Source organism: Squalius cephalus (assembly GCF_949319135.1).
Source record: "Squalius cephalus genome assembly, chromosome: 13".
NCBI classification, from domain to species: domain Eukaryota; kingdom Metazoa; phylum Chordata; class Actinopteri; order Cypriniformes; family Leuciscidae; genus Squalius; species Squalius cephalus.
In genome coordinates this window covers 15,551,926-15,579,646 of record NC_137134.1, presented here as the reverse complement: position 1 = coordinate 15,579,646, position 27,721 = coordinate 15,551,926, and the positions used below count along the sequence as shown (strand labels likewise).

The following is a 27,721-nucleotide window of genomic DNA, read 5'->3' as shown; positions in this document are numbered from 1 at the left end:
ACTGGTTGCATAATGTAAATGTATAATATAGTTAGAAAAAACCACAGACTACACGCCCATTACAGTTTTGCAACTGGAATATGTTTAGCAATTTCATTTCCTTCCCTTTTTCTTTTTATAGAAATAAAAATCACATTCCAAAAACAGCTTGCAGGCTTGCATCATAACGAATATGCACTACTATTCAAAAGTTTAGCTCCAGAAAGATTTTATATATTTTTGAAAAGATTACATGTACCAAGGCTGCATTCATTTGAAGAAAAATACAGTCAAAACCATAATGGTTTCTTTTCGAGAGATTTTTTTTTTTTTTTTTTTTGATGAACAAATGTTGAGGAACAGCATTTATTTGAAATATAAATCTTTTGAGATCTGAAATAATTTATTTATTTCATCTAAAGATACATACATGCAATTTAAGCAGGCAATGTTCAAAAGTATTTGAAAAAACATACATTATAAAGATTAAAATTCAGGAGAAATACATCTATGTACAGCTACTGAGTCACTCATTACAAAATCCTCCATATTTTTGGATAATTTAAGTAAAATTCTGTTTTAAACTACACAAATATACAGAACATCCATAGTAAGTAAGTAAGTAAACTTTATTTCTATAGCACCTTTCACAGACAAGAAGGGTCACAAAGTGCTTCACAAAATTAAAATAACACACATAACATACACAACCATATTGCTAGTTAAATGCTTGTCTAAAAAGATGTGTCTTAAGGTGTTTTCTAAAAGTTTCCACAGAGTCCAAAGCTCTCAAGGCTAATGGAAGAGAGTTCCAGAGCCTTGGAGCCACCACACAGAAGGCTCGATCACCTCTTGTTTTAAAATGTGTTCTAGGAAAAGTTCAAAAGTCTTGGCCTGAAGACCTCAAAGAGGGAGCTTGACCATGCAAAGCTCTATAAGTAATGGTTAAGATTTTAAACTGTACTCTGAAACTAATTGGAAGCCAATGAAGAGCCTTAAGCACTGGTGTAATATGTGATCTCCTGTTGGTCTTAAACAAAAGTCTTGCAACTTGCAGCCATAGACATTTGACAAGAGCAAAAGCTTGTTCACAATATGGCAGTAGTTGAGTTTAATGGTGGGTCTAAACTGAGGGTCTACTGAACTTCACAGATTCATAATGAACATCAACTGAGGTTGAATGTACAGCAGTAGGTGCCAAAGATTTGTTCTTCATGTGAGGTTGATTGAAATTAATAGTTGAATAATAAACGTCCTGATCCTTCATGTGAACTTGCTCTGTGCAGACCTTAGACAAGGGTTCAGCATTATCGTACAGCGTAGCAGAACCCGACTGAGAGTTAAGGGAGAAAAGAGAGCAGAATACAAAATATCAGTGACAGAACACAAAATATATTTAAGCATAGTGTGTCAAATAACCTGTTTGGTCAGATGCTCTCACCTGTACAACATCCTTTGTGTCCTCATGCTGTTGAGATGAATTATTCCTTCTCCTCCTGTTTAAACTGCAGCATGTCAAAAGAAAACTATTTTTAATTGATCTTAAGATTTAATGAGTTCAATGTACTATGAAGACAAACTATATACATTTTAAAACTCAAAACTTCCTCCCAATCCAAACAGACCTACTGAAACCAAGCTGCAAAAAAAGCTTGTTTCAAAACTATGACACATTAACCATCACCACATTTACACAACAGCAATGACTTTCCAAAGCTCAGCAACTTGTCCCACAAATTCATGGTAAAGCAATAAGGAGGAAGCAAGTTATTTTTAAAAACGCGAGAACATAATGATAAGTAGAGGGAAAAGTCTGTCAAAACTTGGGCTGCTCCTGCGGTGTAGCACCTACAGCTCTGCAGATCGTTCTGAAGGATCTCAAGAGTTGGAAAGTGTTAAAATGGTCCCGGATTATTTGAGTCTGACTGTTACAACTAGAGACGGCAGCATTCGCACACTCCACGAGAAAGTGCTGTTGCTTATTTCATATGCAACAGAAGCCTTGAAGGCACAGCAGCAATAAAATTGTTATTTCAGAGTCAGAGAGAAGGTTGAAATGGTCATGCAACTTTTCCCTTGACAATTATTACAAATAGACCTCAGGGAAAAATAGAATGCATAATAGAAACAAATGTTTACCTATAAAACAGGACTCCTATGAGTGCAAGGATCAGAAACACGGACAGTATGATCATGGCGTTCCATAAAGCTGTGTTCGTTTCTAGCATTTCTAGCGTTTCTGCAAGACAGAAGTTACAGATACACAAAAAATTTTAAATACACTAATAACATCGAAACAATAAGTACATCATCTTAATGCAGCAATCATTTCAGACTAAAGCACATGTATCATGAGAGATGCGTCACCTTTTACAGCACAGGAATACTCTTGAAGCTCTTCATTGCTGACTGAGTCCAGGTACAGCTTGTTGGCTTTAGTGAATCCATCCGTTACCTGCCGTCCGTTCTTGTACCAGATGTAAGTATGATTGTTGTTCAGAGTGCATTTAGTTGAACAGCTTAATATCACTTCTTGTCCCTCTGATGTCATGTTTGGGCTGCTTATCACCTGCGTATCTGAAGAAAGCACACACACATACACACAAAGGCATATTAGAAATTAAACAGGAAACATTTTTAACTCAATTTTGAATAAGCAGTTACCTGTAACAGTAAGAATGACTCCAGGTGATCCAGAGTATGTTCCTCCTGTCCTGTCAGTGATGATCCTGAATTTATATTCTCCAGAGTCGTTCATCTTGAGCTCTTTGATTCTCAGTGTGTTTCCCTCATACTCCACACGACCAGCGAACTGATGCTCCTCACGCAGATCCTTGAAGTCACCAGACGGACCGTAATGCCAGAATGTTTCACTTACAGTATAACCAGAGGGATGTGAGTATGTGCTGGAGATATCTACTGTTGAGCCCATCAAAGCACAGACTCTTCTAGAGGAGTAAGACACATCCCAGCAGTCACTCTTAGAAATACCTGGAAGAGACACAGAATCCTGCTGTGAAAGTCATAATTAAGGCTTTATTAAGGCTTGATCACACCAAGATGAATGTTTGTCACAAATTCAAGAAAAATATCATGCAAACAGATGAGGGGTCAAGTGCAAAGTCTGCAAGTGTGGGTATTGGGTCAGACCCCATGTCTCAAATGCACACTTTGATTTGAACAGACAAATTGCATTTGAGAAAATCGCAAAGAATTTTCATAATGAACATTCATCTTGATATGAAAAAACCTTTAAACGTGTCCACATAGACTCATGTATGAACGCTGATATTATATGAGTGTTTATTAATAAACATATCAAGTGTCACACTCACACACAGGAGAGGAGGAAATCTTATGATCTGCAGAAAGTAAACAGGAGTAACTGCCATCAGCTTCGTTGGGTGGAACAGTAATGCTTCTGGAATTAATATGTATTATATATTGTCCATTTTTTTTCCAGAAGTAATGCTTTGGTCTGGACGTTAAATCACAGGAAGAATCACAGGTCAAATTTACTCTCTGATCGCTCGGGTCTGTAGATGCAGGATTTATCCTCAATTGCAGGTCTGAATTAAAATAAAGAATTACAAAATAATTGATCCCATTACAAATGAAAACTCAAATGAGACTCAGTTTCACCTGTGACTGTTAGATTGAAGGCGGCTGAGCTGAGACGTTTAACTCCATCCTTCATGATGAACATGAGCTGATATTCTCCAGAGTCTCTCTCTCTCAGGTCTGATATTGTGAGTGTTAAACCACTGTTTATGAACTCCTGCTTCACCCGTCCTGAGTAGTCCGAGTCTAAAGTCAAATCTTCAGGTTCATCACTCTTTCTCCAGTTTGAACTCTGTTTCCGGCTGAACCAGAACACAGTTTTGATGTTATTGTTGGAATAAGAACATCTCAGCTGCACAGGGATTTCGCTCAGAGCACAAACATCTTCACGGTTCATCAAGAAGCAGTCTAATGTTAGAGAACCTGATGAAAAAGGTAACACTTAGACCAAAACGATTGCATTGATGAAGGAAAGATCCTCATATGACAAACCACATGACAGCAGTGAGGCAACTCTCCTTCATGTCTAAAATGTCTAAAAGTATTGGAATTAATTTTGATAAGACATTGATACAGTACAATCCATTAACACGATAATCTTACCCAAGATGTGTATAAGTAGGATCAGTGATATGAGTCTGAAGTCCATGCTTAAACTTTGAAAATAATTTACTTGTTTGTCCAGAATGAAAAAAAAAAAAAGGTGGAGAGAGAGGCACGCAATAATTTCAAATCATTTATCTCAATAACTACATGAATTGTATTTGTTGAACATGGTTAAGACAATTTTCTTAAAACAAATTTAAATGACTGATTCACATACTTACATGTTGCAGATTTCTCCAGCTATGAAGAAGTTGTGTGCTGTTGCAAAAGTGCTGTCAGCGTCTGAAGTTGACCAGGCAAACAGCTGATAATATTTCCTTCCTTTTTCTGAAGCAGAAAAAAACTCTTTATCCACTTGTTGTTGGGCAGCGACAGTTAACTCTCCACTGCATGAGCATCTTCATGTTTTGTAGCTTCAAGCTCACTTTTAGGCTTTACGTTTCCCAAATGACAACTTGACAAAACACGAATTTATAGAAAAGCGTTTGTTGATTTCATATGGATTTGAAAACCTTTACACCATTCTCAATACAAGTTAATTCACGTCATGTGATGAAACTATTAATTCATAAACATACAGTTTTGGAGGAGTCGCACCACATGACATTTTACAACCTAAAATAATCTTCCTTTGTCATAAACAGATCAAAGTTTCTGATATTTAGACATAGGTAGATCTTTTATTAAAATCTGTTGGCTTTAGCAAGACTTGTTGCATTATACGGTATATGCCAACGGTGACAGTTCAAAAATGGGAAAAAGCACTTTACATTTTTTTCGCAAAGTTTGCATACTGAACCTGTAACTCAAGAATTATTAAAGATATTGCAATAGTGCCGTCAATCAACAAAAAAATATGAACTAATTCATTGCAAGCTTTTCTGTAATTAACATTAAAGTTTTTAATATATTTTTATATTGCAATACTTACACATTGAATTTCATAAACATTTAATTTCATTAAATATTTGATTAATGGCATTTTTTTACTAAGCACTTGTCGGGGATATCTGGTTATGTTTATTCTAAGTTTTCACCACATGGACTCTGTTTGTGTTTTCACCTTAGATAGTTTGTCGTCATGGTTGTTAATTTGATTCATTACTCAGTTCAGGTCTGTCATTGTGTTCCAACCTGTGTTCGGGTGTCTCATTATTATTTACTGTAAGTTCAGTTCACTTTGTGTTTGTGGTCGGGTCTTGTTAATGGTTATGTTGATGCATGTGTTAGGATTATGTTAATGTCATAGTTGTGTGTGTTGGATTGCTACCGCTGTTACTCTTCATCTTCGTCGTTCGTTTGTCACCACCACACAACCCCGTAACAGTAGCTAAAATGCACCAAAAAAAAGGTAAAAATGTTTTGGGCTGTTTTGGACCCATGTAACCTAAATGGTGCATTCAGATTTTCAGGTATGTCTAACAGGTAAATATACAGAAATTGAATAATAAAACACTGCAGTGTTTAACATAAATAACATAAACTTTGCATACTGCTGATACTTTTTCTTTTAAAGAGGAATATCGGAAAAGACATATATAATGTTGAAATTAAAAATAGATTTCTCGTTTCCCTCTATTGAAAGAATTGCATAGATTTGCAAAAATACAGAAATCATGCTGCAATTTTTATAAAGTCATTGTCCCCCTCATGTAATTTAGCTCCAAATCTCAGGTGAAATCTTTCATTAGTTGATAAATCCCAAAAATATTCATCTAGGACATAGTATAGTTTGGCTTTCATCACTATTTATGTCTTCAGAAAACATATTAACAAAATCAAAAATTTTAGCCAGGGAAGTTTCTGAAATCTGGTTGATTTGACACAGAACGACCCAGCAGTTTATGTACCTTTACATAAATGTTTTGCATTCAGGTGCATGATTGAAGATTGCCAGTCTAATAGAATGGGAAAACTAGTTTATCTGACTGTCCAAAATTTGATGCATATATGCACTGTAAATCAGTTAACAAATACCAGACCTAATCTAAAACCTCAATGGTGTCTTGCGCACTTAAGTTATTAAAGGGATAGTTTACAAAAAAAAAAAAATTCTGTAATTGACTCACCCTCACGTCGTTCCAAACCCGTAAGGCTTTTGTACATCTTCAGAACACAAATTAAGTTATTTTTAATGAAATCTGAGATATTTCTGTCCCTCCATTGACAGTCTAGGCAACTACCACTTGTGTGCATTGATGAATGTTTATATGTGAATTATAAAAGCCTAAATTAAGTCTGTTCATCATATATAGCAATCGTGTCTCTTCAGAAAATTTGAACTAAACCGCTCTATTCAAATGGGTTAGTTTATGATCTCTTTATGAACTTTTTGAATGGACAAAAATCTCTCAGATTTCCTCAGAAAGATCTTCATTTGTGTTCCAAAGATGAACTAAAGTCTTAAGGGGTTTGGAACATTTTTTGGGTGAATTTAACCCTTTAAAAGTGATCACTTAATATCAATCTTAAGCCTTAAAGGATCGTCTTATGACCAGTATTTAAGAAATTGTCTTATAAGAACTGAATTCTGAAACATAGAATTTTTTACTTTGATTTTGTATTTTGCTCAGGTAATGCCAGGCTACAAAGAGATTATGTTGTATACCAGAATGTAGCGTTTTCCCCAAAAAATGAAGCTTACACCTTCTATTACTTTACTAGTCCTGATAGTGTTTGTTATATTTTGTTTATTTGACTGCTGATGCTACTGTTTTCTTTGTGTAGACCAAAGATGTTGCAATGTTTTTGATTTGAGTAAATGTTTCTCTAAAGCATAAATTAGACCGTTTAAAAGAACAGGGAAACTAAAATAGTCAAGTGAATACTGAATAGTTGATATGTCACTGAGTCTGGACCTTCAATGTGTTTTCATGCCATTAACAGACATCCTGAAAACAAATATTGACACCCACGTCACAGCCAGCTTACCACAGATATTAAAAAGTAGAATTAAGTAGAACACAAATCCTGGTTAATAAACAATCTGTCCACTTATTTAATAGTTTTATTGATTTTGTTGTGCATCATTACTGTGGTTACAGATCATCCATTGAAATATAAAATATGAAAGTGTGCACTAAAACATAAAGATTCATAAGTTAAAGATAAACAGAACATAAATTGACACCACTTCATTAAAGTGTATCCTTAAAGGATATTTAAAGAATAAAAAGTTTCTTAAATTAAGCATAAGGAGAAAAAAATAAATAAACCTGTACTATCATTTTGTTTGATTATGAAAACTGGGCAGTCATTGATAGGTTACTGTATATGACATCACTGTATCACTGTTGATAGTTCTGACTGTTGCTAGGTGATGATCTCACAATGGAAGAACACAATGACATCATCACTCCACCAGCTCTGATGGACAGACAGCAGATGAACAGTTGTGGAGCATCAGATTCTGAGACAGACAAATAGAAAGATATTAAATACATTTACTGTGTTTATCATTGCATATCCACTGTACATCATGCAATTGTGAATTTCACTGGATGTTTTACTCACCACATCCACAGAGCCGCTATTATGAGAAACTGAGGTAAAAACACCAGCAGAATGACTGTATAATGGCTGAACGCTGTGCTGTCCACTGGATCTTCACAACACAAAGAAGTGAATCATGACTATCAGAGAAACAATCATTTCAGACTAAAGCACATGTATCATGAGAGATGCGTCACCTTCTACAGCACAGGAATACTCTTTGAGCTCTTCATTGCTGACTGAGTCCAGGTACAGCTTGTTGGCTTTAGTGAATCCATCCGTTACCTGCCGTCCGTTCTTGTACCAGATGTAAGTATGTTTGTTGTTCAGAGTGCATTTAGTTGAACAGCTTAATATCACTTCTTGTCCCTCTGATATCATGTTTGGGCTGCTTATCACCTGCGTATCTGAAAAACAGAGTTGAAGTAAAATGAAATGTTAGGGCCTATCATTACAACGTCTCGGTTACATATGGTAACCCTCGTTCCCTGAGGGAGGGAACGGAGACGTACGTCGTGGTGAACGACGAATAGGAATCTCGCTAGAGAGGCCAATCTACTTCGAGTGAACTAAAACAAGCCAATGCACATTGGCGTGCAATCATTTGCATCAGCTGTGCAGCCTCGCAGCGCGGGTATTTAACGAGCAGCTGGTGTGATTGCACTTTAGTTTTTTGCTGAGGAGCCAAGCCTGAAAAGCTGGTTGCCCCGGCGGGTAGCGGCAGATGTGGCGACGGGACGTACGTCTCCGTTCCCTCCCTCAGGGAACGAGGGTTACCATATGTAACCGAGACGTTCCCTATCGTTCGGTCACTACGACGTACGTCGTGGTGAACGACGAATAGGAATCCCTACCAAAGTGCCACAGCTGCTGCACCCCATCCAGCGCCCTGGGCAAGCCTCTACACCTTCTTGCCTGGAAGGACGATAGGAGAGGGCTTACACATAGAGTATCCACACTGTTGTTCCGTGATAACCCATACAGTGAGATAATGGATAACACTGGGAAAGCGTGCCCAAACTGAGGGAGGGGAACGCTGCGGAACCCACATTCTTAAGAAGAGTTATGTGGGAAAAACACATATGGACTAACCCAAGGGTTGTACTGCATATGAATAATGGGTGACTTAGCCCAAGGGAAAGACACGGGCTTCCGTTAGGAGCAGCCGTGGAAGATATACACATATGGGATCCCTGTAGGGTCACACATATGGGACCCAGCCTAGACCCGGTTCTCAAGGATTCAGCGGATAAAGGCCTGGCACCGGACGCTCCGCCACATCCGGGCCGAGGGTGTTTGGAGGACTCGACAGGTTTTGACTCTGGAGCAATAAGGGTGCACAGTAGGGTGCAGCAAGCCGACAGAGCCGGTACTCTCAGTGCTTCTACCCGTTCAGGGTGAGAACACGGGAGGACACAGGCTCTACACGTAGGCTATAGTATCTAGCGAACGTGTTAGGTGTCGCCCAGCCCGCAGCTCTACAGATATCTGTTAGCGAGGAGCCACGTGCCAGCGCCCAGGAGGATGCAACGCCTCTCGTGGAGTGTGCATGCAACCTGAGCGGGCAGGGCACGCCTTGAGCTTCGTAAGCCAAGGCGATGGCATCCACTATCCAGTGGGCCATCCTCTGCTTGGAGACAGCCTTTCCCTTCTGCTGGCCTCCGTAACAGACAAAGAGCTGGTCTGAGGTCCTGACGCTTTGGGTTCTGTCCACGTACATACGCAGAGCGCGAACGGGACAGAGCAAAGCCAGGGCTGGGTCTGCCTCCTCCAGGGGCAGCGCTTGCAGGTTCACTACCTGATCTCTAAAGGGAGTGGTAGGAACCTTGGGCACATAGCCAGGCCGGGGTCTCAGTACAACATGGTTGTCACCCGGCCCGAACTCTAGGCACGACTCGTCGACCGAAAATGCTTGCAGGTCCCCTACCCTCTTGATCGAGGCCAGTGCAATCAGCAGCAAAGTCTTCAAGGAGAGAAGCTTTAAGTCTGCTGACTGCAAAGGCTCAAAGGGAGCATCCTGAAGTGCTCGGAGCACCAGGGAAAGGTCCCAAGAGGGTATGGAGGGGGGACGAGGAGGATTTAATCGTCTCGCCCCCCTAAGGAACCTGACGACCAGGTCGTGCTTCCCAACTGTTTTGCCATCTATGTGGTCATGATATGCTGAAATAGCAGCAGCATGTACTTTAAGGGTGGAGGGAGACAGCCTTCGCTCCAACCCCTGCTGCAAGAAGGAAAGCACTGACCCTATCGAACATCTTCGGGGGTCCTCTCTGCGGGAGGAACACCACTCGACGAACAGGTTCCACTTCAAGGCGTACGCACGTCTCGTAGACGGCGCTAGCGCAGAAGTGATGGTGTTAAGTACCTCTGGGGGTAAGTCACCTAGAACCTCCGCGTCCCGTCCAGGGACCAGACATGGAGTTTCCAGAGGTCCGGACGCGGGTGCCAAAGGGTGCCCCGTCTCTGAGTCAGAAGATCCTTCCTCAGAGGAATGGGCCAGGGAGGGACTGTCACGAGGAGCATGATCTCTGGGAACCAAGTCCGGGTGGGCCAATAGGGAGCCACCAGAAGGACCTGCTCCTCGTCCTCCCTGACTTTGCACAGTGTCTGTGCAAGTAGGCTCACTGGGGGAAATGCATATTTGCGGAGGCCCCGGGGCCAGCTGTGTGCCAGTGCATCCGTGCCGAGTGTTCCCTCGGTCAGGGAGTAAAACAACCGGCAGTGGGAGGTTTCTGAGGAGGCAAACAGGTCTACCTGAGCCTCTCCGAACACTCTCCAGATCAGCTGAACCACCTGGGGGTGGAGTCGCCATTCTCCCGGGAGCACAGCTCGTGATAGCTCGTCGGCCACACGGTTGAGCACACCGGGGACATACATGGCTCGAAGCGACCTCAGATGCTTCTGACTCCAAAGGAGGAGATGGCGGGCGAGTTGCGACATGCGACGGGAGCGTAGACCACCTTGACGGTTGATGTACGCAACGGTCGCAGTGTTGTCCGTACGGACCAGCACGTCTCTGCCCTGTAGCGGCCTTTTCAGGCGGCTCAAAGCGAGATGTACTGCTAGCAACTCGAGGCAGTTGATGTGCCACTGCAGTTGGGGGCCCGTCCACACCCCTGACACTGCATGCCCGTTGTACGTGGCACCCCAGCCGGTGGCAGAGGCATCTGTGAAAACCACAGCATGCCTGGACACCTGTTCCAAGGGGACTCCAGCCCGGAGGAACGAGGGGTCTGACCACGGACTGAAGGTCTGGCGGCACGCCGGTGTGATTGCCACCCGGTGAGTGCCGTGATGCCACGCCCATCTCGGGACTCGGCCGTGAAGCCAGTGCTGAAGCGGTCTCATATGGAGCAGGCCGAGCGGAGTTACCGCTGCTGCCGCTGCCATATGCCCCAGGAGCCTCTGAAAGAATTTCAGTGGGACCGCCGTCCTGCCCTTGAACGTGTTCAAGCAGTTCAGCACCGACTGAGCGCGTTGCTCTGTGAGGCGCGCTGTCTGTGCGACCGAATCCAACTCCATACCAAGATAAGAGATCCTCTGCACAGGGGCGAGTTTGCTCTTCTCCCAGTTGACCTGAAGGCCCAGCTGGCTGAGGTGCCTGAGCACGAGGTCCCTGTGTTCGCATAACTGATCTCGAGAGTGTGCTAATATGAGCCAGTCGTCGAGATAGTTGAGAATGCGAACGCCCTGTTCTCTCATGGGAACAAGGGCCCCCTCCGTGACTTTCGTGAAGACACGGGGGGACAGGGCCAGCCCGAAGGGTAGGACCTTGTACTGATATGCTCGACCCTCGAACGCAAAGCGCAGAAACGGCCTGTGTCGAGGAAGAATCGAGACATGAAAGTACGCGTCCTTCAGGTCGATCGCTGCAAACCAATCTTGGGGACGGATGCATTCGAAAATGCGTTTCTGCGTGAGCATTTTGAACGGTAGCCTGTGAAGGCTCCGATTCAAAACTCGCAGGTCCAAGATCGGTCGTAACCCACCACCTTTCTTGGGTACAATGAAGTAGGGACTGTAGTGCCCTGACCTCATATCGGCTGGAGGGACCGGCTCTATCGCGTCCTTCGCCAGTAGGACTGCGATCTCCGCGCGCAAGACATGGGCATCGGCTGCTCTCACTGAAGTGGAGTGGATGGCCCGAAACTTGGGGGGACGCCGGGCGAACTGAATCGCATAGCCGAGCCTGATGGTCCGAATGAGCCAGCGAGACGGACTGGGGAGCGCTAGCCAGGCTCGCAGAGACCGTACAAGCGGGACCAAAGGGACCGTAGGCATACCCGGAGTGGGGCAGCGAGGTGGAACACAGGGGCTCGGCTCGGGAGGCTCTCTCTGGGAGGCGGCCCGTAGCGGAGTCTGAGTGTGCTGCGCAACACTTACCTGGTTCCACGAGGCGGGAGGTGCAGGAGACGGCTTGGTTGCGTTCTCGAGCTGCACACTGCTGCCTGCTGGCGATAGAAGAGGTGGATGAGAGTGGTAAGGATTCTCTCCCCCCACTGCTCTCCGGGCCCTCTTCGGACCCAGAGACGGAAGAAACTGCTCTTTTATTGAAATTTTGGGTACCGCTGGTTTTGAGGCCAGCGGCGGAACAAAAAGAAAAGGAAAACAAGGATTTTCCACCCGGCCCTCTTCCGGGGGATGGAGCGATGCCGTCATCGTCTCCTGGAGAGCAGTCCCTGCCATCTCTGGGTCGCCCGTCCTAGGGCCGCTTGCCCTTGGCCTTGCCGCCCTTCTTGGTGGGGTCCTGGACGGGCGGGGCGGACCGCCTGCGACTGGCTCCACGGCGCCGTTTGGATGGAGGCTGCTGCTGCGGCGCGGGAGCAGGGGCAGACGCAGGAGGCCGCCCTCGGCGACGAGCAGACTGAGGAGCCGCAGACGGAGGGGTGGAAGCAGCAGCTGGCCGCCGCGGCAGGATGTGACGGATGGCCTCAGTCTGCTTTTGTACAGCCGAGAACTGCTGGGCGAAGTTCTCGACCGCGTCGCCGAAGAGGCCGGTCTGGGACACGGGGGAGTTCAGGAACCGGAGCTTATCGGTCTCCCGCATGTCCGCCAGACACAGCCAGAGATGGCGTTCCTGGACCACCATGGTGGACATCGCACGACCCACCGACCGCGCGGTCACCTTCGTCGCACGAAGCGCGAGGTCCGTCGCGATACGAAGTTCCTGAAGAACTTGGGGATCATGACCACCCTCGTGCAGGTTCTTCAGTGCCTTGGCCTGATGAACCTGCAGCAACGCCATGGCGTGCACGGCAGAGGCAGCTTCCCCACAGGCCTTGTAAGCCTTGCCGGTTAAATCCGACGAGTACTTACAGGCCCGTGAAGGGAGACACGGTTCTCCGCGCCAAGTGGAGTTAGGGCACAGTTGCATAGCAACGGCCCGTTCCACTGGCGGGATGCGCGTGTATCCCTTAGCTGCCCCGCCATCAAGGGTGGTGAGGGAGGAGGAGCCACCGGAACGGTTTCTGGCAGTAAAAGGTGCCGTCCACGTCCCCGTAAGCTCCTCATGCACTTCCGGGAAGAAAGGCACTGGGGTGGGTTGCTGAGAACCAGCGCGCGCCACCCCGAGATACCAATCGTCCAACCTCGAGGGTTCGGGACACGGTGGAGGATTCCACACGAGCCCGACCCCGTTGGCGGCCCGGGAAAGCATGGCCATCATCTCCGGGTCCGTCTCAGGCACCGTTGACACCCCCGAAGGAGGCAACGGCGCCAAGTCGTCATCCGCAGAGAAGTCTGACCCACCCTCCGATGCAGCGATCGACATCTGATCCTCACAGGGAGCCCCAAAGGAGACAACCGGTACACACCGCGAGGATGGTCCAGCTCTCTCCAAAGGGGGCTCAACTGGCTGCGGAGCATGAGAGGGGTGAGGGCTCCTAGGGGGTTGGTTCCCCGAAGGAGCCGCGCTCACCGTGATCCTCAGGTCACCCATGTCGCTGCCCGAAGCCATCCTCTGAGGAGGATTGGATCGAGGCAGCGGCACGGGGACTCCGCCCCTTTGCAGGAACGTGAGTCTCGACCGCAGCTCCGCGATGGTCATCTTCCCACAATGGGTACATGACTCATCCACAAGCGCTGCCTCAGCGTGTTCAATGCCCAGACACACGAGGCAGCGCTTGTGACCATCCTGTGAGCCCAGGTAACGACCGCATCCAGAAACACACAGATAGAAAGTCATTTTTTTCTCTTTTGAAAAAGACGCTCTCTATCTGTGTAAGCTCTTTTAGGGACTGCTCTCACTGGTGCTGAAACACGCAGGGGAACAGTCACTGCGAACACAGACAGGAATGTGCACCTGTCTGTGCGCTGTCACTCTCTCTCTCGCAGGCAGGTCTTACCAGCTGTAAAAACAGCTTTTGAGCGCTCTGCTGGCGCACCTTACCAGCTGTTATAACAGCCCTTTTTTTTTGCTCAATACCACAAAACAAAAAAGGACAGAAAGAGAAGAGAGAAGAGAGAAAAGACTGCTCGCGCTGCCGTGCTGTAACGCCCGCACCGGGAAGGAGAGGTCCAGAAGGCTCGTTGATTTAGTAAATCACTCTCTGTAAGACGCATCGAAGTGCTTGGCTCCGAAGCAAAAGACTAAAGTGCAATCACACCAGCTGCTCGTTAAATACCCGCGCTGCGAGGCTGCACAGCTGATGCAAATGATTGCACGCCAATGTGCATTGGCTTGTTTTAGTTCACTCGAAGTAGATTGGCCTCTCTAGCGAGATTCCTATTCGTCGTTCACCACGACGTACGTCGTAGTGACCGAACGATAGGGAACAACAAGTCATGTAAATTATTTTATTTAATTTTTTTTATTTTTTTACAATAGTTTTGGCTTGTGAAAAGCTTGCCACAATTAGTGGCATTAAGATGTTATCAAATCCATCATGATCAGTTACCTGTAACAGTAAGAATGACTCCAGGTGATCCAGAGTATTGTCCTCTTGTCCTGTCAGTGATGATCCTGAATTTATATTCTCCAGAGTCGTTCATCTTGAGCTCTTTGATTCTCAGTGTGTTTCCCTCATACTCCACACGACCAGCGAACTGATGCTCCTCACGCAGATCCTTGAAGTCACCAGACTGACCGTAATGCCAGAATGTTTTACTTACAGTATAACCAGAGGGATGTGAGTATGTGCTGGAAATATCTACTGTTGAGCCCATCAAAGCACAGACTCTTCTAGAGGAGTAAGACACTTTCCAGCAGTCACTCTTAGAAATACCTGGAAGAGACACAGAATCCTGCTGTGAAAGTCACAATTACTGCCTTATTAAGGCTTGATCACAACAAGATGAATGTTTGTCACAAATTCAGGAAAAGTCACACAAACAGATGAGGGGTCAAGTGCAAAGTCTGCAAGTGTGGGTATTGGGACAGACCCCATGTGTCAGGAGGAAAAACTAGAACAACAAGAAAACAATAAGAAACTAAATATAACTGGAGCTATAGCAAATGGAAAATAAAATGTTATAAATTAATAACTGGAACTAGTAAACAAAGAAATGAAACAAGACTGCAACCTTGAAGGCAAGCTAAAGAGAAGACAAATAAAAGATTAGTTAACAAAAGCAAAAACAAGAGATGAAAGCTTGGGAGAACTAGATCAAAATAAAGACTAGGACTTGACTAAAAATCAGGAACAAAGAAAAGACTGAAAAAAAAAATAGACAACACAGACAAGGCTGCCAGGGCAGAACCCTGACACCATGGGCCCTATTTTAACGATCTGAAATGCAAGTGTCAAGCGCAAAGCGCAAGTAACTTTGTGGGCGGGTCTCGGGCGCTGTTGCTATTTTCCCGGCGGGATAAATGACTCTTGCGCCGGCGCAAATCTAAAAGGGGTTGGTCTGAAGTAGCTTCATTATTCATAGGTGTGGTTTGGGCGTAACGTGAAATAAACCAATCAGAGCGTCATCTCACATTCCCTTTAAGAGCAGGCGCGCTTGTTCTATAGCGGATTCCTATTATAACGGCGGATTTGCCAGGCGCGCGCCAGGAGCGGTTCACAGCCAAGGAGACCGACGTTCTCGTCAGTGACATTGGGGATGGAGAAACACACCCAAATTAACTTCGGTAAAACAGGCGTATGATAATTTGGGTAAATGTGTAAGCTAGATGTATGCTTTTATAATTATCTATCTATCTATCTTAATAATGTATGATTTGCAAAAATGATAACTGCTGCGTATGTGTGTAGATGAGAGAATCAAAGTGTATGCGCGTTGTGCACACGCTACATTGATTATGGCCAAGCATGCGCCCTTAAAATAGCATATGAATAACATGCGCAACGCGCCAACGCTGACTTTAAACTGTTTTTTTTTCGGTCAGTGGCGGAATCGTTTTCTAAACCTGCAAAATAGCATGAGGGAACGTTTGCGCCGGAACACGCCTCCTCTTTGCGCTGAACCGCCCCGGGGAGCGCAAGTGTATTTCTTAGTTAACCGACGTGCGTCTGTGAAGGGAAAAGTCCGCTTTGCGCGGGTGCAAAATAGGAATGATACATGCGTCGGTGTACAAAGTCAATTGCGCTGGGTGCAAGATAGGGCCCCTGTCTCAAATGCACACTTTGATTTGTACAGACAAACTGCATGAGAAAATTGCAAAGAATTTTCATAACGAACATTCATCTTGATATGAAAAAACCTTTAAACGTGTCCACATATACTCATGTATGAACTGATATTATATAAGTGCTTATTAATAAGCATATCAAGTGTCACACTCACACACAGGAGAGGAGGAACTCTTAAGATCTGCAGTAAGTAAACAGGTGTAACTGCCATCAGCTTCGTTGGGTGGAACAGTAATGCTTCTGGAATTAATATTTATATATTGTCCATTTTTTTTCCAGAAGTAATTATGCGGTTTGGACGTCAAATCACAGGAAGAATCACAGGTCAGTTTTACTCTCTGATCGCTCGGGTCTGTAGATTGATTCATCCTCACTTGCAGGTCTGAATTAAAATAAAGAATTACAAAATAATTGATCCCATTACAAATGAAAACTCAAATGAGACTCAGTTTCACCTGTGACTGTTAGATTGAAGGCGGCTGAGCTGAGACGTTTAACTCCATCCTTCATGATGAACATGAGCTGATATTCTCCAGAGTCTCTCTCTCTCAGGTCTGATATTGTGAGTGTTAAACCACTGTTTATGAACTCCTGCTTCACCCGTCCTGAGTAGTCTGAGTCTAAAGTCAAATCTTCAGGTTCATCACTCTTTCTCCAGTTTGAACTTTGTTTCCGGCTGAACCAGAACACAGTTGTGATGTTGATGTTGGAATAAGAACATCTCAGCTGCACAGGGCTTTCACTCAGAGCACAAACATCTTCACGGGTCACCGAGAGGCAGTCTAATGTTAGAGAACCTGATGAAAAAGAAACACTTAGACCAAAAAGTTTGATGAAGGACAGATCGTCATATGACAAACCACATGACAGCAGTGAGGCAACTCTCCTTCATGTCTAAAATGTCTAAAGTATATTGATATTTTAATTTTGATAAGACATTGATACAGTACAATCCATTAACACAATAATCTTACCCGAGATGTGTATAAGTAGGATCAGTGATATGAGTCTGAAGTCCATGCTTAAACTTTGAAAATAATTCACTTGTTTGTCCAGAATAAAAAAATAAATATTTTTTTTTTTTTAAAATGGAGAGAGAGGCGCATTAATTTCCAATCATTTATCTCAATAACTCCTTAATGAATTGTATTTGTTAGTTAGAACATAGTTAAGGAAATGTCAATTTAACAATTTTCTTAAAACAAATTTAAATGATTGATTCACATACTGTACTTACATGTTGCAGATTTCTCCAGTTATGAAGAAGTTGTGTGCTGTTGCAAAAGTGCTGTCAGCGTCTGAAGTTGACCAGGCAAACAGCTGATAATATTTCCTTCCTTTTTCTGAAGTAGAAAAAACCTCTTTACCCACTTGTTGTTGGTGTAAAGACCACCCATTGGCCCAATGACGGAAATCCAACGGTGTGGGCGAAGGGATAATGCGTGTATGTCTTTTCAGCGCTCCAGTGAAGTTCACTTAATTTATTAGAATTTAGTTTCAATATTACTTCAGCTCTATGCCTAATCTGACTCCAATTTCACATGATAATCAAATGTAGATCGTGTTTCTTATTAGAAAATAATCATAAATATTGATTATGATTTAATTTAGATCTTTGATTATTCTGAGTATCCATATTTTCAATTATTCTTTCACTATGGACCCAATGCCGCACAGTCACACGCCCCGGGTTTACATGGATCTCATGGACACAAACTTGTCAGTTCTGAAATAGGATTCAGGGTTTGCTAATACCTCTTAAGTCGGTTGCCTACTGCTCACTCGTACAAAAAAGTGTAGTTTATTTTAGCCACTTCCATACAACTTGCTAAATCAGTGATAGACAGAAATCAAAAGGTCTTCAGATGACGTGCCAACTGCTCCGTTCATACATGCGCCTTTAGTTTGACCTATCCTGGACACAGATGTGTGGTAGCGCCAGCCTCCTCAACTTCAGAATAAATCAAGATGTAACATTTATTTGTCAGGTAAAAATGTATCATGCCAATTACACAAGTAAATGATTAAAAGCCAATTCAGAAATAATAAATACAAGACATCAATTACTCTAAAAGTAAGCAATGCATTCCTGACAGAGACACGCAGTGGTGTGTGAGTGTTTTCCAACGGGTTTTTTTTCCCTGGTTACAGGTTCCCACAGACTGCTCTGCCACTTACCATTATATACCCAGAACAGAACAAAGGGTTATACCAATATTTTTTAGAGTTGTTCTGGGTCAATTCATGTACCCCAGGGGGTAGCACCTGGTTTCAGGGGAGATGAGAGATATCTTTAAGAGACATCACCCAAAGAGCAGAACAGGATTCTTCTGAGTTCTCAATCTTTCTCATTATACCAATGACTGCAGTGAAATTAAGACCATTTTACCAATCGCACTGAGACATTTAAAATGATACCAAACATGAAAATGAAAAACAATAGATTCACAATATGTGATATATAGACAATCTCAGTGAACTTTCAGTGACTTGAGGAGGGAGAGGAGGGAGGGGGAGGAGGGGGAGGAGGGGGAGGAGGGGGAGGGAGGGGAGGGGGGAGGGGAGGGGAGGGGAGGGGGAGGGGGGGCGTGCAGATATAAACAAGGAAATAAGTTTGGACAAGACAATGTCCAGTGCTCTTTCTTTGAGATATTCTGTCCAGGGTGCGTTTTATTGCTTTATTGCAGGGTGAGTTTTATCTCAGCTTCTTACATTGGGCAGCGACAGTTAACTATCCACTACATGAGCATCTTCATGTTTTACAGCTTCAAGTTTTAGGCGTTACACTTCCCAAAAAGTTGAGTCAATTTTGTCTCAAGTCATGCAACAAGCAACTGGTCGCAGATGGTTATAATCCCCTTTATTTAACATTAATTAACAACGCTATAATGTGTCATTGATTTGTTATACAACTCAATATACATTTAATAATATCACATCAAGCCCCAGGGTAATCAGTGATGTCATCATATATGACATCACTGTGATGTTGATGCTGCTCCAGACAGTCCTGGATGGTTTGAATGACTGTTGCCAGGCGACGGTCAAGAGCCAAAAGATGTGGCTCAGTAAGGAGGGGTGCCACTGCTGCAAGGGGATCCTGAGACAAAGATGCACGCATGACATCGCTCAACCGATACGTCGGGAGAGAGAGCAGACGTAAACGAAGCAACGTGGAACGACGGATCCTGAGGGAAAGAACGAGGGAATAAGAAGCTAATAAAAAAACACAACCCCCTTTAAATTGTTACTTACAGTATGTTCACTGTACCTGCAGCACTGCACAAGAGGAGCCAAAATGGAAGGTTCATCTTTGGAGTGACGTCCAAACCTACAACACATAAGTTGCACACAGAAGTATCACGCCCGTTCAAACTGAGCCAAACAAAACTTCGTCAGAAAACCTCTTGGACTTTGAATACTCACGCTCTTCCATTATCTAAGTGTATAAGAAATGTGTCATTGCCAAACTTCTCAAATGTTTCATAGTGGTGCCTATCCATGTTACCTGAAGATGGTGGATGGAAAGTATCAGGAAAACATGAAAATTTAAAAAAAGAGAGTAGATTTTAAAAAGGAAAGCAAGGTAATTCAAAGACTTTCATGGTTCGAGTCCAAAAACATGGCATTTCTGTGATATACATAGAAAACTATAGTACTTTTTTGTAAGTGTTCACCCTTGAGTTACCTTAACTGATCCATTACTCACTCATGAGAAAGTCGAGAATGCTCATGTCAATCAGATCCACCAATCGAGTGCCTCGGTCGTAGGGAGGAGACTTTTTTACTGAGTCACAGTAGTTGGTTTCTGTCTCCCACCTGTTACAGAAATAATCATTGGTTAGCTACTGTGGTTCCTCATTTGCGAATCACACTAAAAATGTACAAAAACACCACAAAGACAAACATAAAAAAGAAACTTTGAAAGTCAATGGGGTCCAGAAAACAACTTTGGACCCCATTTGCTTTCACTGTATTAGAAAAACAAATACCAAATATTTCCAAAATGTCTTATTTTGTGTTCAACAGAAGAAGCATACAGATTTAGAATGTCCTGAGGGTGAGTAAATGATGACAAAGTTTTTATTTTTGGGTGAACTATCCCTTTAAATAACACAAACACACACTCCACCCACAGAGCCAGATTGCTTCGACTGTAGGACCGCTTCCAGGGGCTCTTCCACGAGCGGCGATGTGCCAACGACAGATCTGGCAGCATAGCAGCCAACGACCCCTCGATCATGACGGGACGCCCACAGATAGCATGCTCCGTGGAGCAGTAATAGGAACACTGGCCGTAAAAACACACATTCCCCACTGCAGAAAGAGAAAGACAGATTGTGACTTACAAATACACCATGCTTCAGAAGAAGTGATGGAGAAGAGTCAAGTGGGACGAACCTGGGGAGGTGTAAAATGTTGTGACCAGTCTATGGTCAGTGGTGATATCTTTGATCTCTTTTATTACATTAACAAGCCTCCCAACCACTGGAGGCATCCTCCTGAAACCCAGTATCCTTAATGTGAAAGAAAAAGTGTTATGTTCAGAATTGAATACAGAATGTGCAGTATAATGTCTACTATAAACCTTTTTTATGTAAAATAGCAGAAAATATTAAGGTAAACAGTTTTAAATAGCTGTAATTTTATTGTCACGTGATCTCATTTCCAGTGTGGGGGTATCACATTACAAGTAATGCAAGTTACATAATCATAATCAGATTACTTTAACTACGAATCTGATTATGTAACTTGCTAAAACTATCTAAGTAACTAGTAAAGTAACGCATTACGTTTAATTTTACAACAAAATATCTTTTTCCAATTCTTTTTCAAATAAGTAACAAGTTGTTTTCTCATTTACTGACTGAGAGTCAATAGTCAGCTGCTCTTCCCTGGTGGAGGGACGGGCGGAATATCTTTTGTTTAATCAAATTCTGTTCCGCCGCTGGCGTCTCAGTCAGCGGTACACATATTCTCAGTAAGAGCAGCTTCTCTATCTCTGGGTCTCAAGAGGGCACAGATGGCAGTGAGTGACGCTTCCATGCCCTGCCACTCCTGTCCCCCTCTATCGCCAGCGGGCAGCAATGTGCGTTTCGGGGACCGCACCAGGCCTTCCTACACACTCTCTGCCCCACCCTGGTACCAGGTAGTGTTGCACAGCACACTCAGACCCCACTTCGGGCCGCCTCAGTGCTTCCTGAGTCGAGTCTCTGTGTTTCACCTCGCTGCTCCACCCCAGGTGCATCCGTGGTTTCGCTTGCACGGTGTCAGGGAGCCTGGCTAGCGCCCCCAGCCTGTCTCGCTGGCTCATCTGTACTATCAGACTCGGCTATGCGATTCAGTTCGCCCGGCGCCCTCCCAAGTTCAGGGGCATCCACTTCATCTCCGTGTGGAGCAGCGATGTCCCTGTCATGCGGGCAGAGATCTGTCCTATTGGCGAAGGACGTGATCAAGCCGGTCCCTCCAGCCGATATGAAGACAGGGTTCTTCAGCCCCTACTTCATTGTACCCAAGAAAGGCGGTGGGTTATGGCCAATCTTGGACTTGTGAACCTTGAGTCGGGCCCTGCACAAGCTCCCGTTCAAGATGTTAACGCAGAAACGCATTTTCGAATGCATCCGTCCCCGAGATTGGTTTGCAGAGATCAACCTGAAGGACGCATACTTTCATGTCTCGATTCTCCCTCGACACAGACCGTTCCTGCGCTTTGCGTTCGAGGGACGGGCATATAAGTACAAAGTCCTACACTTCGGGCTGTCCCTGTCGCTGCGTGTCTTTGCGTAGGTCGCGGAGGCACCCATTGTTCCACTCAGAGAATGCGGCATTTGCATTCTCAACTATCTCAACGACTGGCTGATTCTGGCTCAGTCACCAGATCAGTTGTGTGCATTCAAGGAAATGGTGCTCAGTCACCTCAGCCTGTTGGGCTATCGGGTCAACTGGGACAAGAGCAAACTCTCCCCTGTGCAGAGGATCTCTTATCTCGGTATGGAGTTGGGCGTAAACGTGCGTTTATTTGCTCAAGTAGTGTTCCCAGAAATGGCTACTCTGTTGAGTTCCTCAGACGTTGCGTCTACCCCAGAGACTGCCATATGTTGCACTACCCTGCTCGGCTTGTCCATATGTGTAACCGCCACACTACCTCCCTCCGGCGTAGGACGTGGCTTCCACAGCTTCCCCTTCTCCAAGGGTATGTTTTTCCAGCGTTATCCAATAAGTCACACTGAATGGATCTTGCGGAACAGCAATGACTGACCTTCTCTGCTTAGAGCTCCTACTTCTGCCCAACATGGCGGTCAGGCCAGGAGAATCAAGCGGAGAGCTGGAAGCGCAGCAGCAGTGGCGTGTTGGTAGATATCCCCAATTCGCCAGCATCTCTGACGTACGTAGAGAGTGACTGACGAAGGGGAACATCTCGGTTACGTATGGTAACCCTCGTTCCCCGAGGAGGAAATGGAGACATATGTCCCATCGCCACAGTTGCTGAGCTTCTGCTGTACGGCCAAGTCACAAGTTTCTCCTCAGCGGAAAAACAAAGATGTGACGCACCTTCTGCTCCTTATATGCTCACGTGTACGCGTATATGCACAGTAGCTGGTGCAATTATAGCATGCCATTGTGCATTGGCTCGTTTAGTTTACACTCAAAGTGGATTGGTCTTACGTACGTCTCCATTCCCTCCTCGGGGAACAAGGGTTACCATACGTAACCGAGACGTTTTCAACTGCAATGAATGCAGAGGAAGAGTCTCTTTAAATGGCGACCACCACTGCCGTCACACCAACACTCTCAACACGGGGACATGGCTCGTGATGTAAATCTCGCTTGCCAATGTTCAATGGGTTGTTTTGTTTACACTCAAAGGTGATTGGGCTCTCAGGCTAGATCCCAATTTGTCAGTTCACTTCTGGTGTAACGTTGAACGTGATTAACTGATAGAGAACTAAGTAATGCAATTAGTTACTTTTATACGCATTACCTATAAAAAATAACTTTCCCAAACACTGCATATTACATGATCAATTTTAGATAATTAACTTTTGGACGTCTTTGCTTTGATTACTGGAAAAGGATTTTTTTTTTTTAATATAATTTTGATTCAGAGTGATTAGCTAATTAATCATTCAGAGTGATTTGTGAACCAGTTCGACTGATTCACTGAAAACAACTGACTCATAAAAACAATTCACTTACAAATTAATTATATGGCTGTACATGTAGTATACAGTCTCTCTTACCTGTCCAGATGGAAGGCTGCGATCTCAGCATTGTGCCTCTCAAAGTCAGAGAAATAATACAGATTCACATTGGTCTCCTCCTGCCGTTCCTGTCTTCAGTTGAACGAGAATGATCTTGAATTACATTAACATATCTGTGCTACTTTACTGTTTTCTTACAATGTCTTAGGGGTGGTTCAATAGTTCATTAGAACAACCATTGCACAGTTTTGAATTCCAGGGTTTGACTGTTGCACTTGACACAGCATTTGAAAAAAGTGCCGTTCAGGTTCAAAATATTTTTAATTTTTTTATTGTCTCTATACCTTATGGCTTTTATTCATTCCATTGCCCTGTGTTTCATGTTTTTAAATCCTGGTTGGGGCCAGTTCACACAGAACCCATTTTTGCATTTAAAAATGTGAGACACAGGGCAGTCAAATTGAAAAAGGGCAATTTATTTTAACCTGAGCACTACATTTTTAGATCACTGTGTCATGCGTGAGATGCTGCAAAAGACACAAGCACAATGTCTGTCTAGCATGTGTTTATGTTAAAAAACAATGGAAAAGCAGTGTAGTGCACTGTAATGTACTGTATAAACAGCCCCTAATGTCTCTATCAAACAGTCACTTAAACTATACTCATATACATACACAAATAGACAAATATAATGACTTGTTATACTAAGAGGCACATGCTTGGGTCTTACTTCATGGGTTTGAAGAGTGCCTGTCCATAATTACGAAATGACATCACCAACTTCAGCTGTGTCCCACCTGATTTTTGCACTGAAAATTACCATAGAAACCTGTAAATGAGACTTCATATCTCACAATTACAACTTTATTTTTTCATATTTGCATTTTTATTTCTCACATGTAATATTAATTTTATGTGCAATTCTCATAATTTCATGTCTCACAGTTGACCTCATAATTTTGACTTCATTTTTCATAAATGCAAAGTTCAACCAATTCATCTCTCTTTATACACAATTTTATTCATTTTTGTCACAACCTGGTCCAGTTCAGAACTGAGCCAAGATAATTTTATTTTGCCCTCCTCCTCCCCAGCACGACCTGTCAAGATCTTCTACTACTTTACCTTCCTAATCCCTGTAATTTTTAGAATGTTTCAGCAGAAAACATCATCTCAGAAAACATCATGTGCTCATGTCCAGCAGCAGTGTAGCAGATTGAGTCCTCCAAGATCAATTCTACCTACACTCCATTCTTATCAACAACATGCTATTAAATATATTTTGAGAGTTGCATGGTTGAACTGCTTTTTAAATCTCACAATGGGATTTTACCTTAAAGGACAAGTTCGGTATTTTACACTTAAAGCCCTGTTTTCAGATCGTTTCTGATGAAATACAATGGTTAAGATTGAAATTTGGACAAATGCTGCTGGCCCGAGAATTTTCGGTTTCTGTGGTAGCACCCCCCCACCTACACAATGGGTGTATAGGTGCACTGGAACAATCCTTCCTAAAACGCATTAAACTTTTGTTTACAAAGACGTGAAACTCACCGAGTGGTCAGGGGTGTTCACTGATATGCTCACACAAAAATCGCTGCAAAAGATGCTTTCCAACAGGTGTTTTACCATTCGTTGTAAAACTGTGGACCTATTTTTCCAAACGCCTCACACCCGTACATTCTTCCGTTGAGAGCTTGAATAATAGACACTCCTACAGAAAGAATACAAACAACCCCACTTCCGGCGGAGTAATACCGTACCTCACAGCAAGTCAATACAAGTCAATGGAGTTGGACAAAAACTACGATAAAACCTGTTGGAAAGCATCTTTTGCAGCGATTTTTGTGTGAGCATATCAGTGAACAACCCTGACCACTCGGTGAGTTTCACGTCTTTGTAAACGAAAGTTTAATGCGTTTTAGGAAGGATTGTTCCAGTGCACCTATGCAATCATTGTTTAGGTGGGGGGGGTGCAACCACAGAAACCGAAAATTCTCGGGCCAGCACCATTTGTCCAAATTTCAATCTTAACCATTGTATTTCATCAGAAACGATCTGAAAACAGGGCTTTAAGTGTAAAATACCGAACTTGTCCTTTAAACTTTGTCTCACAATTTACTTACTTATTACATTACTGGAAGATGGAAACGTCTATACACCTCTAATCCTCCTCCCTCCTTCTTTCTCATATAAAGGCCTTGCCTTGCAAAATTTAAGGTCACCTACCTGCACTGACGATGCGGTGGGAGGCCAGTTGCTGAGTCAGCGCTGACAGGTTGGGATCTTTGTGCTGATACATCTGCCAGCGAGATATACCAAGGTGAAACCGGAGCCAAGGCGGATGTGTCTCAACACTGGTGTTCCAGAGGATAGGATCATAGCCGTCCTCATTAGCACTCAGCCTAAGAATGGGAATCACTTGTGTGTTTTTGACTGTACAGCAATCATAATTAAAGGTGCACCAAGTAATTACGCACCAAGAACTTTATACTGACATCTAGAGGCCAGAATGCTGTATCACACAAAAAGGATTTTTTTCGGTCGTGATTATCTTGACACAGACTGATTTGTGAACAAGTTATACTGAATCATTGGCCCTGTTTACAGCTGGTATTAAGAAGCGATTTGGTCTATCAGATTAGTGGACAACGCTAAATGCAGGTGTAAATGGAGTCTAAAAAGTTTTGAGCTTGTCCACTTTCAACCACTTCCAGAGGTAGTTGAAAACGCATCCGACCGGATTGCTTTCGTAGTGTAAACGCTCATGTGGTCGAATGTGTTCAAACAGCCACAAAAGACAGTTTACTCTCCCCCTACTGACCTAATGCCTAAACATAATGCGCTAGCCAGACGGGATTTAAACTTTACCGGCTGAAAACCCAAATTTGGTTTGAAGACGAAAAACATACCAAGCACAATGTTCTCTCACAATTCCTGATTTCTAACACACACTCACAGCGTTCGGCGTGGTCTTACGGCAACGAAAGATGCTGCTCCCCGTATGTTTTTCTGTCATCTCCTTTTGCGTTCATATGTAAATTGCTCTAGCTTATTTCGTCCATTAGATCGAAAGATCTGAAAAGCCCATACATTTACCCACCCATAGACCCTCCCCTCGAAGAAATCAGGACAGAAGTGGTCGAAAGTGGACAAAATAGACAGATTAAAACACCAGGTGGAAACGGGAATGTGTCTCCCTCGTCTACTTGTGATCCAATCAAACAAAACGCATTTTAATACCAGGTGTAAACAGTCCCATTGAAAAGATCTCACTCGAAATTCACTCACAAATGAATCATCACTATGATTAACAAGTAGGTTTTACTATATAGCCTGGATTGGAAGAACAAGCAAAGCCACATGTAGCCAAAAATAATACAAATAAATGACGTAATAAAGTCCTCACCACTGCTGTATGTTACTCCCTTCCTCTTTTCTCTTTGTTCGAACTTTCAGCAACCAATCACCATCAGGCACAGGTGGGGTGGGCATATGATACAGCGGATGGGAGTACAGAGCCTCCAGTTTGGCAAGGTCACCTGCTGCGCTGTCTATTTCCACCTCCAGGGTGTCACTTCCTGCAGCAGCCATTGGGTTTGTTGAAGTAGATGTATTCTGAATGAAGAAGCTGATGGAGGTCTGGATGTCAGGGTGTGAGCGGGGCTCACAAGTAGTGTGGTATGTGGACAGGACAAGTGAAACCACAAGCAAATGCAGACTCAGGAAGACAATGAATAGCCACATACGCAATGTCTGTGAACGTCGACGTGTGCATACTCGCATTGTACTGAAATGAGATGCCAAAGGTAATTAATTTCAACTCTGCAGTCGTCCGTATTAAAGAATATAGAGCAAAACATACCCGGCTTCCAGATTAAGGTGTTTTCGTCTCTGTCCGCCTGGACTAAAAGGAAGCTCAGTTTGTCCTTTAGACCTTCATTCCCCTGTTTGCTCCCTTGCACTCCCTGTTTCTCTCAAACATTACAGAGGAGAGGTGCCAGGTTAGGCTGATCTGAATGGATGTGTTTACTTTCCCCCCTGCAACGTCTAGCACACGTCAGAGTTGTAGTGTATTCTCTACTCAGAAGAACCTGAATTGACTGTTAGGGGAGAGTGGGGTAAACTGTGCCACTTTTTACCAAAGTTGTCCTCTAGCCTCCTGCAACTCAGCACATTTTTGCCCTTTTTTTTGTCACATCGGGAATTTATGAAGACAATATGTGCTGCATTTTCTGTCCAGGAGTATCTTTACACTGTACAGAGGCTTTACAGTGATTCCAAATGTTGGGGGTTTGGCCATGA

At 43.8% G+C, this 27,721-nt stretch overlaps 3 protein-coding genes across 4 annotated transcripts; all 3 read right to left on the bottom strand.

The window, feature by feature from the left end:
• Positions 1-351: 351 nt before the first annotated feature.
• On the bottom strand, positions 352-2,964 carry LOC307169176 (uncharacterized protein). The gene is made up of 5 exons (XM_079889639.1): positions 2,644-2,964; positions 2,347-2,556; positions 2,119-2,218; positions 1,421-1,484; positions 352-1,312 (listed from the first exon to the last, which is right to left on the bottom strand). The coding sequence occupies exons 1-5, from the start codon at positions 2,909-2,911 to the stop codon at positions 1,103-1,105; spliced, it is 852 nt and encodes a 283-aa protein (XP_079745765.1). The 5' UTR covers positions 2,912-2,964; the 3' UTR covers positions 352-1,102.
• Positions 2,965-7,654: 4,690 nt separating this feature from the next.
• Positions 7,655-14,803, bottom strand: LOC307170421 (junctional adhesion molecule B-like). Its single transcript, XM_079891513.1, has 2 exons — positions 14,535-14,803; positions 7,655-8,045 (listed from the first exon to the last, which is right to left on the bottom strand). The coding sequence occupies exons 1-2, from the start codon at positions 14,800-14,802 to the stop codon at positions 7,804-7,806; spliced, it is 510 nt and encodes a 169-aa protein (XP_079747639.1). The 5' UTR covers position 14,803; the 3' UTR covers positions 7,655-7,803.
• A 4,122-nt stretch (positions 14,804-18,925) lies between these two features.
• On the bottom strand, positions 18,926-27,419 carry fam20cl (family with sequence similarity 20 member C, like). 2 transcript variants are annotated; one of them, XM_079891332.1, is made up of 11 exons: positions 27,282-27,415; positions 26,826-27,206; positions 25,646-25,821; positions 24,147-24,225; positions 23,456-23,548; positions 20,616-20,731; positions 20,351-20,531; positions 19,924-20,033; positions 19,641-19,722; positions 19,486-19,545; positions 18,926-19,402 (listed from the first exon to the last, which is right to left on the bottom strand). In XM_079891332.1, the coding sequence occupies exons 2-11, from the start codon at positions 27,200-27,202 to the stop codon at positions 19,153-19,155; spliced, it is 1,524 nt and encodes a 507-aa protein (XP_079747458.1). In that variant the 5' UTR covers positions 27,203-27,206; positions 27,282-27,415; the 3' UTR covers positions 18,926-19,152. The 2 variants fall into 2 exon arrangements, with proteins under 2 accessions (XP_079747458.1, XP_079747459.1); XM_079891333.1 differs by having other exon boundaries at positions 19,206-19,402; positions 19,470-19,545; positions 27,282-27,419.
• Positions 27,420-27,721: the final 302 nt, after the last annotated feature.